This window comes from Epinephelus moara, chromosome 9 (assembly GCF_006386435.1).
Source record: "Epinephelus moara isolate mb chromosome 9, YSFRI_EMoa_1.0, whole genome shotgun sequence".
Taxonomy (NCBI): Eukaryota; Metazoa; Chordata; class Actinopteri; order Perciformes; family Serranidae; genus Epinephelus; species Epinephelus moara.
Genome location: NC_065514.1, coordinates 12,616,461 through 12,632,238, shown reverse-complemented (window position 1 = coordinate 12,632,238; position 15,778 = coordinate 12,616,461). Strand labels below are relative to the sequence as shown.

Sequence of the window (15,778 nt, the reverse complement as noted above, 5' to 3'; positions counted from 1 at the left end):
GGCGATGTACCAGTGGTGGAAAGTAACTACGTACATTTACGCTACTATGGCTTTGCACATTTTTGAGGTACTTGAACTTGCACAAACTGCACATATCAAGCTGAATTCAGAAGCAATAAAATGCACCCTCACTCGTTTCAGTACACTGAGGGGATTCCCTGCTGTAGGCTCACTTGTTGAGGTTTTTGACTCTTATCTGCTTGTGTTAGTATTAACTTATGTTTATAACATGCAAGAGATAAATGTTTCAATTATTGTTAAAGCAAAAGAAGAAAGTGCCTCAAGTTTTCTTGGGAAATGAAATAAAGTTCAGTGTCATATCCTGTAATTGCTACTTGTGGCCACAGGGGTCACTGTTCAGCAGACGTGATACATTCATTCATTCATTCATCTTCTAACCGCTTCATCCTCTTGAGGGTCGCGGGGGGGTCTGGAGCCTATCCCAGCCGACATTGGGCGAGAGGCAGGGTACACCCTGGACAGGTCGCCAGACTATCACAGGCTGACACATAGAGACAGACAACCATTCACACTCACATGCACACCTACGGACAATTTAGAGTTATCAATTAACCTGCATGTCCTTGGACTGTGGGAGGAAGCAGGAGTGCCCGGAGAGAACCCACGCTGACACGGGGAGAACATGCAAACTCCACACAGAAGGGCTCCCACGCCCTTGCTGTGAGGCTAACCACCAAACCACCGTGCCGCCCAACGTGATACAGCCTTGCGTTAAATTCTCATTGTACCAAGTCATTTTTGTCCAGTGTGTCAGATTTAGGGTCATCTATTGACAGACATGGTACATAATATTCATAAATATGTCCTCAACTCTCAATCAGCTCATGGTGCTTTTAGTCATTATGGTTCTACTCTCTGGAATTCTCTTCCACATGAACTATGGGCTGCTACAACAGTGTTCTCTTTTAAAAGCAAACTAAACACATATCTTTGTTTTCACAAGTTTTAAGTTAGGTTTTAATGATAATAATACCTTCTTATTTTGTTTGATGTTATCATGTCCTGCTTTATATATGTAACACTTTATCATCTTATATGATATTTTTTGTTTGTCATGTGTGATGTATGTTAAGCACATTGAGTTTATGCTTTTCATATGAAATGTGCTATGTAAGTAAAATTGACTTGACTCAATAGTTCATAATTCATATAAAGAGCTTCTGGCTGTGGCTCAGAGGAAAAGACCAAAAGTTGGGGAACCAAGGATCCTAGGGTGAGCCGCAGGGAGCTCTAGGGAGATTTCCCTGCTGCTGCCCCACCACCTTGAGATGTTCCGGGATTCAAGGGGTGAAACATCTGTGAAGGCTGGCTCCCAGCTGACGACCCTGTGGCTTAATGCCTGTTGCACCTCACCTTAATCACCTTAAAATAAGAATTGTGTTTGTTACCTTAGCATGAGCTCATCTACACATGGAGTGTGTGCCGCTGAGTCTGCCATGTTGTTCTACAATGGCCCAGAATGGACAAACCAAACACTGGCTCTTGATAAGGCCATTCCTGTTTCTGCATTTTCTTGTCAGCCGCAGTCTCCTACATGCTTGGAACATGGGAGAAGGTTCAGTTGGTTGCAATCTGTAACCTCACTGCTAGATGCCTCTAAATCCTACACCCTAGACCATTAAAGCTGTTTAACAAAGCAACTCAGTTGCTGAAGATCAAAGTTTTTAGTGTGTTATGCTGGTAGCAGCTAATGTATCCTCGGCTAATGTAGCCTAATCTCAAGGGGAGATGAGCAGTGGGCTGCAGAGGTCTGTTAAACACACTACTTTTTCTTTTCTTTTCTTTGTATTATTAAAACAAATAACATACAAACATATAGCAGCACACAGGACAGTACACATATACATATCTGGGGGTCACATAGTCATGGCAAGGCCTCCCTTTGGCCGCCAATTCAGACATGCCATTAGCATGTTCACCAATTCCCCCAAACAAGTACCATATACAATACACACACACACACACACACACACACACACAAAAAGGTTGTTATACATAAAACAGGCAAACACATGCTGACACAGACACAAACTCACAAGCACACACATACAAATGTGCATTAAATAGGAGTACAGAGGTGGGTGAGTGGGCAAAACAAGTAACAGCAGGCAGTTTACCTCCCTCTGATGACACTTATTTTACACAATTGTTTTCAATGCTTCTGTGTAAGTAAAGTTCTGAATGCTAGACTTCTTGAAATGAAGCATTTTTACATTATGCTGTCTGTACTTTTATCTAAAGTAAAGGATGTGAACATGTGTTTAAGATGTGAATTATAAGACTTTTATTTGGATCTTGAGAAAACAGCAGGAGGTTAACCTGAGACTTTAGCGAGAGTGTTAACCTTAAAGGCAGATTAGGAAAGAGATGAACATATCTGGTGACAGTCAGGTTTTTCCCGCACACTGCTGATGTCAACCAGGCAATACTGGTTACACTACACTATCTTAGCGATATGGAACCATGAAGGTTGTTACAAAAAAACAACAATAAATTGTTTAGCTCCTCGCAATGTATCAACCAATTCCAAAGACAATTTTAGAATCTTGATGGAGATGAGGAAAGAAGGACTGAAGATGGGAGGTTAGAAAAACAACGCGAGGAAGCTGGCGTGGGGAGAAGTAGGGAGAGAGAAGCCGAGTGTGGGCAGGAGAGGAGGATTTCATGTGAAAGGGCTTGAGAAAGAGGAAGAATGGAAGCAGTTACGATGGGAGGGCAGTGATGACAGGACCCCTATTAAAGCTTCCACTAATAAATGCTCTGCAGCCCATTGAGGATCAGAGACCAAGACATTGTGCTGAACCTTTGCATCTGTGTGTTGTCATATCACTTCAGTCGTTTCGTGTGTTTTTGAAACAGCTATCATGTTTTTGTGTTGAGATTGCAACAGAGGCTCTGAAGATCCGAACCTTTTCTGTCCTCTGACGTCATTGTTACTTTGGTTTTGTAACTCCAGAATTTGTAATTTGATAAATCAACTTACAGACTAATATTTTCAGCACTACTTGTTTCCTTTACACGACCATCACAGGGACTCAGTATTCCTTTAACACTTTTATTGCACAAACAATTTAACACAATCGTATCACACAATAAAATATTGTCACATTATTCTTCATCTGAACGCAAACAAATAATACTATATCAAATACTGAAAGAGATAAAATTACAATCAGAAATGCAGCCTGGGTGAGCTGCTGAGCAAAGCAAAATCACACTTAAACATGTAAAAACCTTACACTAATAACATTCAATAATAGAAAAATTCACTCATAAATAGTGGTTGAAGTTGATCAGGTACGAGAGGGACGCAATTCCCTACTCTGTTTTATTAAGGCCACATTTAATGTAAATAACATTTTCTGTTTTTCTAAGAACTCCTGGTCTCCATTTTAAAATGATTGGTGTTTTGGGTTCTCCACAGAGAGGTTGAAGGACAGAAGAAGAAGGGGATTCAGTGCTGTGCTCAAGGACACTTCAGCAGGATGAATGCAAGGGGCTTAACCCAGGGATTGTCCTTTTAAAGGACAGTCTCTCTCTGCCTCTGCACCATTGGGTTTGTGATATGATATGACATGAAAACCATTCATATTCATTTTAAAGGAATACTCTCCTCCAAATGACCGTTGAATTTGTGGACAAAATGTTGTGTTCCTTGCGTGCCTCTGGTGAACGAAGAATCCAAAAATGGAAAAAAAATCCGGATTAATTAAAGACATAGGCGACCATGTTTCACAGCAGCAAAACTATATAAAAAAACACCTGTTTAAAGACTCTCACACAACTCGTGCATAAGCCATGTCTCATTTATTCAGGCATATGTTCAGTACTTCCCAAACAGACAGCCCTTTCCGGCAAAGAACTGAACTAAAAGTGAAATGTATTTATGCTCTTTTTCAAAGCCAGACTCCATTAACAAAAACAGTAATTTTACCTCACTGAACACAGGAGGTGCTGCTCTGCTACCGCCTCGATCAGTAGTTTGTTTGTGTTATTGTGTGACTCTGGTGAATCCAAACTACCCATTTAAAAAGTCTCACAAATGTACAAATAAATTAACTAATCACGGCAGTGGTAGACCAACAGCTCCTGAAAGTTGTGTGAAAGTTGTGTCTGTTTTGCTCGTGACTTCAATTCATCAAGAATTTTCTCCATTTTTTGGATTCATCGTTCACCGTGGAGGTAAAGCAAAGTTTTCCTCACAAATTCAACGTAATGCCGGATGAGCATTTGATATACAAATGATATACAAAACCTCAATCACTTTCCTCAAGTTATAGTCTCCTTTCTAGATTGTTGTTTCTGCTACTAACGCTGACGTTGCCCCTCTGTGTTGCCTAAACATGTCTGTACTACACAGCTTTTAGGACAAATCCTCAAAAGTCTTGAAAGCATTAGCACCTACTTTTCTGCTCGGAGTAGAAATGGTCCTAATTATTGGTACTGATAAAAGTAATAGAAAAGATTCAGGATCATTTAAGTCGCTTTGATGCATTTTTTCCTTTTTTTTTATTCCTGTTTGTCTTTCAAAGGTTATTTCCATACCTCCACTCGTTGTCAAACCATTTGCTAAAAGTTATGTGTCATCACAGTCCTTTTCAGTGCTTTCTCAGAATTTCCATTTCCTCCAAATGGTACACCTCCTCCTTATCTACAGAATCTAAACATACATGTAAAAGCAAGTCACTTGTAGATCAGTGCTGTCTAAGCTTTGAACTTAGTCTATCCAGCTACATGAAAATCTGAACATTTATCGACTTTTGTGACAGATATTTCATCATTTCCCAGTTTAACTAAGGAAAAAGTATCTCAGCGGGTACTTAAAGGAAGAGTCCATGATAAGTAAAAATATTTTGTGCCATGATGTTCATTTATATTGTTTTAACTTCATGCTTAAATTCAGGCCTTTCGTAACTTTGTATGTCACACAGTTTCCACTGCTACTTCCGGACAGCGGAAAATTGTCACTGTCATATCTTCCTCATTTATTGACACTCTTTTTACAGATTCGTAGAGTAAAATTTTGTATCCCTATTTAATGTGAAAAACATCCTGATTGAGTTCAAATAATCAGTTCCTGTTGACTGAAAACTTTTTCTTTAAAGAACCCTTTGGGATTCATGATGCCCCAGATGAAGCTTGTTTTCACTGCGATTTAGACTTTCAATTGATTTCTTCACATTATTTCCAATATGATTACGAACTGTGTCTATGCAGCCAGAGCTGTTTGCAAAGCTACCTGAGCAAAAACTGCAACTTATTGCCAAGTTAACTGTACCTATTGCAATAAAAAACAAGGCTACCTGAACAAAGATCAATAGAAACATCACATTTGTTTTGCATTTTGCAATCAAGTGATCAGGCTGCATGTCACAGTTATGAAATGTGCGACATTTGTCACACTACAAACACTCTGATCAGAATGTCTGCTTATGCAAACTGAGGACTTTCGGTTTAGGGGGTCACTTCTGGAGTCGGAGGTCAAAAGGTAAGATTCAAGGGTCATACATGGGGTTGCTGAAGTTTCCCAAAGTGCTGCGTTCATTGTTTTCCAGAAGAGGGCCGTAGGATGTACGTCTGGAATGTAGAGGAAGTGAGGAAAATAGAGGGGAGAAAAGGGAAATAAATATAACATTAACTGTATTTACAGAGATCAAATAACAGTAGTCTTATTTACAAAGGATAATGGGAAATAAAGACACATAAAACTGCTCTTTTGGCTCATTATTCTAATAAAATTTGGTTGTGAACAGGCTTCTTTTATCTTCTGTAAGAATAGTCCATGTGAATTCTGTTCACAGTGTGTTCGATTTCTTAAAAAACCCCAAACAAATTTGGTTCACCTTTATTATAGAGGCAGAAATCTCAGAGACAGATGTCTAAAACCTATCTGCAAACTATGTTTTTGTGATTTGGGTGAACTCTGCCTTTAAAGGATTGAGCCAAAACTCACTGACTGTACTCTGTGAGGCTCAGAACATTGAAATGATAAGAATAATAATAATAATTTGCAGTTCGCTCAGTATGAATTAAATCTACACAAAGTGACACTTCCCACAAACTGAATGAACAGTAACATGTTAAAGCACTTCGTAAGAGATTTGTTTGAGCTCTGGACTCACCGGATCTTGTAGTGGTACAGCCCAACTAACACTAAGGTGACGATGATGATGAACGCACATATAATGGCTGCAATACTTCCTGGAAAGAGGGAGAAAGAGAGAGACAATATAATATACATTGTTGATAACAAACTTTTAGTCCTGTAATAAAGTAATGATCCATCCTAACTTTTTTTTCTTCCTTTCCACCTTCTGTACTTCATAATTTAAACCCTACATCTTCAGCTTTCTTATCACCAGTGTTGTGCAAATTCCCCTGCAGCTACATGGGTAGGTAGCATATTGTAAGTCGTATTAAAGATTAGGGGCGTGAGGGCACATGGCGTGAAAGGTACCCTGGGTGTGTTGGTTGCTGACCTTCTGGGATGATGTGTCAAGTTCTTCCTGTTATACGCATTGTCTTTTTATAACAGGAACCAGCCGCGTATCATGCCAGTGTTAAAGGATAACTTTTTCTTTGGTTACTGGCGCCGCAAGTCACTGCCCAAGCGCCGAATTTCGATGGCTTTGGAGTGAGACTGGGCTCACCAGACTGCACACTGCACTGCCTCTTTTGTTGAGGCTGGCCCTGATCGGACAAGGCTGCTATTGCATTGCTGAAAGATACTTCCTCTTCCATTTGCATTCCTCCAACAACACAGGGTACAGGGATGCTAGCTAACATCTAGTCAATTACTTCATGACAAACCTTAATGTTAGAAAGTAGTTGAAGCTACAGTTTGTTCACAGTGGTGCTCAATGAAAAGTGAGGTGATCACCAAAATCATTATGATCGATCCTCTGGGAACCAAGCATGTCTGGCTCATGGCAATCCATTGAATGTTTTTTGACATATTTCACTCTGAACTGAAATGGATTGATCGACTGACCAATAGAAAGACTGACGTTGCCATCCATGGAGCCATGACATTAGAAAAATCTGGTTTCAAAATGAATTTGAGACTTAAAACCATGTTTATGCAATCCAGAGGTTTCATGAGGTTATGCCATCATCTAAGCACTCATAGTTCCCTGATTGGTATTTCGCTGGCCTCAACTGATTATACTTTGTAACTGATTTCAGTCATCACGTGGTAAATCTCTAACTCTGTATCAGGTAAGACATGATGGCTATTTTGTCTCACAATGTACCATGACCTTAAGATAATTCTTTTCCAGCAGGCAACTCTGACCTTTGAGCTTGAGCAATAATGAGTAATCTCATTGAGGTAAACTGTATCAAGCACATTGCTGAAGATCTGTTTGTTTGTGTGAGATGGTACTGAGGGCCAGACAAATATTCAGACAGCTGCCACACCCCAAATCACTGTTTTATCCAGGAGCAAAATTCAATCATTAAACACTATCTTGGGGAAATCCCAACATCTCCCTCTAAGGTCAAAGTTTACGTCACTCAGCTGATAGACCACCAATAATGAGTTTCAACAATGAGCTGGGAGGACATTTTAAAGATCTGGGGGCTCTGTTTGATTTTTGTCTGTTTACTGTAGACAGTCAGTCCTCAACTCATGGAACAAAGCTGTCTGATCTTTGAACACACTTGGTGTTGGGTGGGTGGAGTGTAAGGTTTCGGCTACACAATCAAGGAGATGGAAACTGAAAATTCATTCCTATTCCAAATGACACCGAAACCAACTGCTTACAAGCGACATCAGAAAAGAAATATTTGATGATAAACTTTTGCATCTGAACAAATAGCTAGCATGTGTTCTTATGGCACAATTTCTCACAAAGATTCCTTCTATTTTTCAAAATGTGGAGGTGATGTATTCTTCCAGAATCTGAGGATCACTCAAGCAGCTGTGACAACCTCTGTATTTATCACAATAAGGTCATGTTTTGTTCATTCTATAATTCTGTTTGGTCCCCCATAAGGCATGACCTTGGTGATTTAGGCACTGTCATACCCCATTTTCCAGTCTCTGAGTCCAGTTTGCCAGGATTTTAGGCTTTTACAGGCCAATACAAAACAATGCAAGATGCTGTGAGGGCCTAAATTTAAATCAGTTAAACCAGTCAAAGGTGACACCCTGGAGGTCTAGGTGTTAGGTCAAGGCCGCGACCATGGACCACAATGTCTCAGCTATTTCTCCATCATCATCATGTCTCTACTGTCACTGTCAAAAAGGTCATAAAGGCATAAAACGGGCAATAATAATGTTTCAAAATGTGACCAGAGATCAGAAATCTTTCTCAATATGTATAATAAAATAAGAGTCAACAGCCATGCAGCTCTATGAGGCTGGTATTGAGCACAGTGGTGCTTTGAGCTAAATGCTAACATCACAAGCTAAAATTTTAAGTGACAATGCCTACATGCTGATGTTTAGCAGGTACAATGTTTATAGTGTTCATGATTTCAAGGCCATAACACGACTACAACCCCACATTGGCGGTGGCTAGACACTTGGAGATGCTTGAGAATGCATCATCTTGCCAGGGTTTATGACACTGTCCTATTGCCAGCCTCGCCACTCCTTAAACACATTTTTTCCCCCACTTGCTTGTACATACCCGCGCCTGACCTGTAGCCTCAGGAGTCATGCTGTCAGAATGGATGAGGAGAGACTAGTTGTTAAGGTCTAGAAATATCCTCAAGCTGTATGACCCATAATCCCGTCATTATAAAAATATCTGTACCAAATTTCATGAAAACACACCCAATAGTTGATGATATACTTCATTAAAAACCAAAATGTCAATCTCATGGTGGTGCCCGAAGACAAGTCAGGGGATCAAAGTCCTACACCACTGGTCTACTCTTCTAGAAAGCTTCCAGAAATCCAAAGAGCTCAGGCACTTTACCTTAAATTTAGTTGGAGGAACCATGGTATAAAGTTACTTTCTGTTCCCCTTAAAGTTTCTGCTCCAGGGGTATGCACTGATTCAGGACCAGAAACCATTGCTGTTTAAATTTTGGTCAGTCTAATTTGCCTAATTTTCATGGTTCTCCAGATGTGATGGGAACGCAAACAGAAACTTTTAGTTTTGGCCCTTTGGTTCTGCTAAAGTGTACACCTGCAGAGAAATATTCAGATTTACTTTCTGACTTAAGTTTCTGGGGCTTTTCCTGGACACTGGGTGACTCATAGTACTTAACACCTTTAATGGGACACCTAGCCTAGAAACAGTCAAGTTCAAAAACCGCCGCCCTGAAGAGACGCCATAAAAGTTGTGAGTCAGATGCATTATCAGATTCAGTGGTTGCTAATGACGGGAAAGAAGTTCTTTCCTCATTTCTGCCTTTGAGGGACAGAGTTCAAACTACAGGACAACACCTAAAATATGGAGTTGCTGGGGCATCAGTGCTTGGCTAAAGAGCACGTACACAGGGTTAATACATACTGTAAGAGGTAGTAAGAATCAATAGATCTGTAAGGGGTATATAAGCTGTCTTTGCAAAGATGAAGGGAATATGAAAAAACAGACCAGAATATAGAACATAGCTGAATATATAGCTTGAAAAACAAAGAAAACTCACAGAATTTGTGTATGTCAAGCTTTTAAATTTTCCATGCCAGGGTTGCCTGTATAAGTCATAGCATTTACTAACAAATCTATAATGAGTGACTTGTGCTGCCACAATGAACGAAATGGTGGCAATGACTGCAGGTCATGAAAAATCAGGTCAGTGGTTGAACAGTTGTGTGAATGATAAAACGCGTAGGGAAAGAATTGGCAGACAGCCTTTTCTCTTCAAAGGGCTGCCGTTCGTTTTCACTCATTCAACTATAAAGCCTCAACTGCAAAGTAAACAAGGAAGTGTAAGAGGAAAATGTTGTGTTCACATATTAACCACAAATTGACACAGTACTGAAGGAGGTCAAGGAGGAGGAACGGATAATCTGATGCATGGACTCTGCGTGCATCTGTAATCAGAGAGGTGTGATCACCTGTGGTTTCTGTAAAGTGTAGTTGTGTGTTAGGCAATGTAAGAGTTTGACACATTCAGAGACATTTTAACACCAGAAACAGGTGGTTTTGGGAGATAACACGCAGTTTACTGGCAATATATTTTGACTATGCCATCATAAAAATGTTAAGTGACTGGCCCAACAAAGGCTGTCAATGACGGACAGCTGGAGTTGGTTTGTAAAGTTGAGTCCAGTGATAAACAGCGAGCCTGCATTCAGACAGAAATTACACAAAGTGGAAATCCTTGATCTAATTAATTTTCCAGCCCAGTCAGCAGAAGAAAGGTGAAGGGGATGGTGGATGGCGTAACAGCTGGGCGAAACACCTGCCAAGCCGCAGACGCTGTGTGAAATCAACAAACAGCAACACAAGTTTTTCATCACTACACTATCAGCAGCTTTTTAGTCACTAAACGTGGGTGTTTTTCCACTGCGGATATTGCCGCGACAAATGGTTGTTTTTTACAGAGCCATCTCTGCGTTTGCTACCGGGATAGTGCCACAAAAACAGGTCTCTCTTGGTCTCTCACTAAAACTGGGTATTTTAACCCAAAACGCAATCTCCTCCTTTCCATAACCAAGTGGTTTTCATGCCTAAACCTAACCATAGTGTTGTTAAAACATTAAGAAACATAAATTTTCAACTTTTCCCACTACATAATACTATACAAATGTAATTTATCTGCTGTTTGCAGACCCATACAGTGCCAACATTTATTCCAATTGGGTTTTATTTTCTCAATAGTACCTGTTGCCACACAAATACAGCCCCTTGTGTGTTTAATGCATGCTTTGTATGGTCTGAAAGGAGCCATAACAACCAAAGGTCATGATACGATAATATATAACAAGCCTGCCCAGTTTAGTATGGGACGAGTGATGAGTGATTTGTTGGAAAGTTTATATTGATTCATAGTTTCTAACGCTTCTTTTTGGTCCAAGTATAATGCCAGCATGTGACCAGTAAAGAAATAAAAACATTTTTGATCCTGAACAATGATGTGTAGAAGATTTTTGTTTTCTTTTCTGGAGTCAGTCATTTCACAAAAATCTTTTCACATAGGTGACACTCTATTCTGCTTTGTTTTTTCCTGCATTTTGCCAATTTTATGAGCTGTTTTTCACTGCACTTCCTTCAAATTACAGTTATTCACCTGTAATTTGATGTATTATTTCCTATAATTTACCAATTTGAATTTCTGAACTGATTATTCTGACCCCTGACTTTTCCTCTAGCACTATAATGAGATTAATATTTATAGTTATGAGCAAAGTATCTTTACACCTTTTGGATGGATTGCCATGAAATTTGCTACATATATTCACGGTCCCTAGAGGATGAATTCTAGAGGCAACAGCAGGTCAAAGTTTTCACTTACTCTGAAATATATCTTTGTAGCTGTGTATCCATTAAATTGTCAAGTCAATTACAAGTGAACCTTTGACAAGTCGTAAAAAAGAAATGCAAATACAAAACATCTCCATCAACTGGTCTGGAGCAAATAAACTGCTTTGCAAAGTGTAGTTTTGTCTGAAGTTGCGAACCAGAAACAGAACAAATCGCCTTGGCCACCTAACCCATCTATGGGAGAAATACTGAGAGGTCTTCAGAAATTTGTTTCAATTTTGCAAGTTTTAAAAGTTCTTTAATGAAAGCTAGTACTGACCATGTTTTATGTTGTTCGGAGATGGAGAAAAACAAATGCACTGATTCTAATACGGGAAGACATCAACAGCAGAAATGCGTCAATAGTCATGTGACTTCAATTTTCGCTCCATCAAAACTTAGCAGAGGCGTTTTCATACTCCATCAACTCCTTTTCAACAAAGGCAAAACCCACCTTAAGCAGCTGTTGAAAGAATTTTGGAGCAGTTGAGGAAGTTGTATTGAATTTTGCTGTTTCCATACAGCTTTTCTAATCTGATACTTCAAAATGTGCATAAAAATATGTTTATGGAAACACAACTTAGGGTGTAGCCTATATGTGCTTAATGGCTTGGCACAAAATTTGATGTAGACATTCATGATCCCCACACAGTGAATCCTGACAATGTTGATGATCCTTTGACTTTTCCTCTCGTGCCACCGGGTGAGTGACATCTTTTGCTGTTACTGAAATATCTTAAATATTGGATGAATTATCTCGAAATCTAGTACAGACCCTCATGGTCCCCAGAAGTTAATGTTGATGTGAGCATTTAGCTCAAACTACCACACTGCCAGTGTAGCTCTACACAGCTGCTAGCATGGCTGTCTTCTTTCTATAGATTTGTTTTAGTATAAAAATGTAACTTAAAAGAGGGCGATTACAGAGTTTGAAATAAATATTGAATGAGAATATGTTGCACAACATATTTTACATTGTTTTTACACAGTTAGAGCAAATATAAAAACAAAGAACTTTTCGTTGCTGCGTACCTGAGCTCAGAGCCTCGGACTTGTGTCCTTCGTCTACCAGTGTGGTGGTTTTGGTGGTGGTGGTGGTGGTGGTGGTGGTGGTACTACTAGTTGTGATGGGGGGTTGGGGTTTGGCGGTGGTGCTGGTGAGTTGTGTAGTGCGGCCGGTGGTGCCAGGGCGGGTGGTGCTGGTGCTGGTGGTGCCAGTGCCAGGGCCGGTGGTGCCGGTGCCAGGGCCGGTGGTGCCGGTGCCAGGGCCGGTGGTGCCGGTGCCAGGGCCGGTGGTGCCGGTGCCAGGGCCGGTGGTGCCAGTGCCAGGGCCGGTGGTGCCAGTGCCAGGGCCGGTGCTATTGGTGCTAGTCTCCTGGGTGCTATTTGTGGTAGATGGAGGTGATGGGGATGAGGAAGAAGATGAAGAGGACGTGGGCAAGGTTTGTACTGTTAATGGCGTTGTCGAGCTTGGAGTGTTGTTTATCTCAGCGGTGACAGTCGGTGGAGTGGAAGCTGTACCGTTGATGGAAGAAGTTGTATTAGTGGAATTTTCAGTTGCTGCGGCAGGTTGCGTAGTTGATGAATTCACAGTTGTGGGTGAGGAAATGACGGTGGTCAGTGTGGTCCCAAGGCTCGGTGGAGTGGTGGGAGGGGGGTTATTTGTCGGGGAGGATGATGGAGAAAATGTTGGGACGGTTGAATTTGCTGACTGTGCTGTTACTGCACTGCACAACAGTAGACCTGCAATTTAAGGAAAAAGATTGTATGAATGACATCTCTGCAGCAACATATTTCAACATGTATAAGAAACACCAGCTATTCTTGTTGTTGTTATGGCCGCACAGTCTGTGAGGACACCACAGTGGAATGATTACTATCTAAATCAATGTATTTTACACATTCAGTTCTAATCCTGATGATGCCGTCAATATGAGTCCCCCAACTCGACACATTCTCACTCCGACCTCGTCACATATTGACGTGCATGGACTTTCCACGTCCACGTATGACGTGACTGTTGACGTTCTGGGACACTCTGACAAGTTCTGCCTGTTACATGCATTGTCTTCTTTCAAGATACACTTCTGTTTTCACAGGAAATTTACCGTTTACATACAGTCTCTTTCAAAATAAACACACTACATTGGTTTCCTTCAACAACAAACACACATGGTTAGGTTTAGGCAACAAAAGCAAGTGGTTAGGTTTGGGAAAAAAAGCACAAGGTTTAGCTTTAGAATCTTATGGTACACAAACAATGCTGTATCCATCCATCCATCCATCCATCCATCCATCCATCCATCCATCCATCCATCCATCCATCCATCCATATTTAATTTTCTTTATATTTTTCTTATTGTCAACAAATCCCATGAAAAGACAAAAATGATTATGTCGATGTAAACACTCATAAGACTACCAAATATGTATTAATGCACTGCTGAAAACAGTCCCAACAGTGGGCAGCATGGTGGTGCAGTGGTTAGTATTGTCGCCTCACAGCAAGAGGGTTCCTGATTCTAACCCAGGGTGTTTTTTTTTTGTGTGGAGTTTGCATGTTCCTCCCATGTCAGCGAGGGTTTTCTCCAGGTACTCCGGCTTCCTCCCACAATCCAAAGACATGCAGGTTAACTGGTGATGATCACAGCGCTGACACATGCAGACAACCCTTCACGTATATTTACTACTATGGCCAATTTAGAGCCTCTCGCCCAGTGTCAGCTGGGATAGGCTCCAACCCCTCTGAGACCCCCAACAGGATATGCTGTTATGGAAAATGAATTAATATTCCTAGTATAATCATGTATACATGGCATACAGTAAAACAAATTTAATGTTTCTATCTTTTTCTTATTGTCAGCAAATCCCAGGAAAAGACAAAAACACCAGTGAGCTGATTCTGCTGCCGTAAACACCCACCAGACCACTAAATGTGTATTAATCCACTGCTGAAAATAATCCCCAGCAAATGTAGAATTTCTTCCTTTTTGAGTTCTGTTTGTTAAAAACTACAGTGACCAGCTGTTTAGAAAATTACTGAACCTTTAAGAAAATAAAATTATATATTTGTGAGTTTTTATAAAGATTTCTTTAACAGATCTTTTATGGGGGAGTTGCTGACCATAATAAAAAATATAGCACAATGCCAGCCTTGTCCTTTAACAGTGCATTGTGTTTAGGTATTTCAGCCGCTGGGATTTTGAAACACAGCTTCTCCAACATTCAACTTAACAACTTTAGAGGCTCACATCACAGTCATGGCAGAACTGTTCTTTGGAACAGGGCTGTGTAGTTCTTTAGAAGGAGACCTGAGTTTTGTCATCTGTGTTTTAACAAACAGGAAGTCGGGCAGAGACCAGGTATGATGCACTTAAGATTTCCCGTCTGCTAAGTACTCTGGTTAGTCACTGGTGTTTTAAATGTAGTCTTTGTTTTTATATAGAAAGATAAGAGACAGTCACATCACAACTCTACTGGAAATAAGTGACGTTTTGTCAGTGTCATCCCGTGACAGAAAGTCAGGAATACTCTAACTGATAACACATTATCTTGTGATGTAAGACCTGCATTACTACCCACAGATTTCAAAACAGCAGTGTTTCCTCACAGAGTCGAGGATAAAAAAATATTTCCTTCATGTGAGCTTAAGTGCCTCCTACACAGAATTGTTTAATCATCACAAAGTTGTTTAGTTATGAAGAGTGGAAATATCTAATGTACTTTCTCACCTGTTAGATTATATGGGAACCCCCATTAGTGACAGCCTTTTTTCCACTTAAAAAATAACTTGTTATGGCATCTTACAACCAGTGAAACAGGCTGTTCTCAAGAGATGCTGCGACTTGAATTGTGAAAATGTCTTGAAATAAGTCTGACGTAGTGTAAACAGGAAATTATCTCACCCAAACATCCACTTAAATAAAATACGGACATATTTTTTGTTCCACGGGTTTAGAGCCATATCAGATCAGACATTTTTACACTGGAGCCTGAATATTAAACAGAGTTCACATGGTAGTAGAGGTGGCTTGTCAACTTTTAACATAGTAAAATATGATCATCCTCATATCACGACTTGCTCAAGACACTGAACACATACATTAGATTTTCAGGGTAGTTACCACATCAAACAACATGCACTGATGTCAGAATGTACTCACATGTTGTCAGAGTTTGCAGGCTGATCCTCATCATTGTGCTCTTGTCACTGTATATCTCCGCAAACACTTGTGTAGCTGCAGCTCTGTGCTCTGTGCTCCCCGTGGACGGCTGTAGTGTGTGTGGCTGCTTGTGACTGGAGGTGACTGATTATAAGAGCCTGGGGGCGAGGC

At 40.4% G+C, this 15,778-nt stretch overlaps 1 protein-coding gene across 1 annotated transcript; it reads right to left on the bottom strand.

Moving 5' to 3' along the window:
* Positions 1 to 3,062: 3,062 nt before the first annotated feature.
* Positions 3,063 to 15,740, bottom strand: parm1 (prostate androgen-regulated mucin-like protein 1). The gene is made up of 4 exons (XM_050052317.1): positions 15,608 to 15,740; positions 12,477 to 13,187; positions 6,144 to 6,222; positions 3,063 to 5,598 (listed from the first exon to the last, which is right to left on the bottom strand). Exons 1-4 carry the CDS (start codon positions 15,639 to 15,641, stop codon positions 5,517 to 5,519), a joined length of 906 nt encoding a protein of 301 aa, XP_049908274.1. The 5' UTR covers positions 15,642 to 15,740; the 3' UTR covers positions 3,063 to 5,516.
* Positions 15,741 to 15,778: the final 38 nt, after the last annotated feature.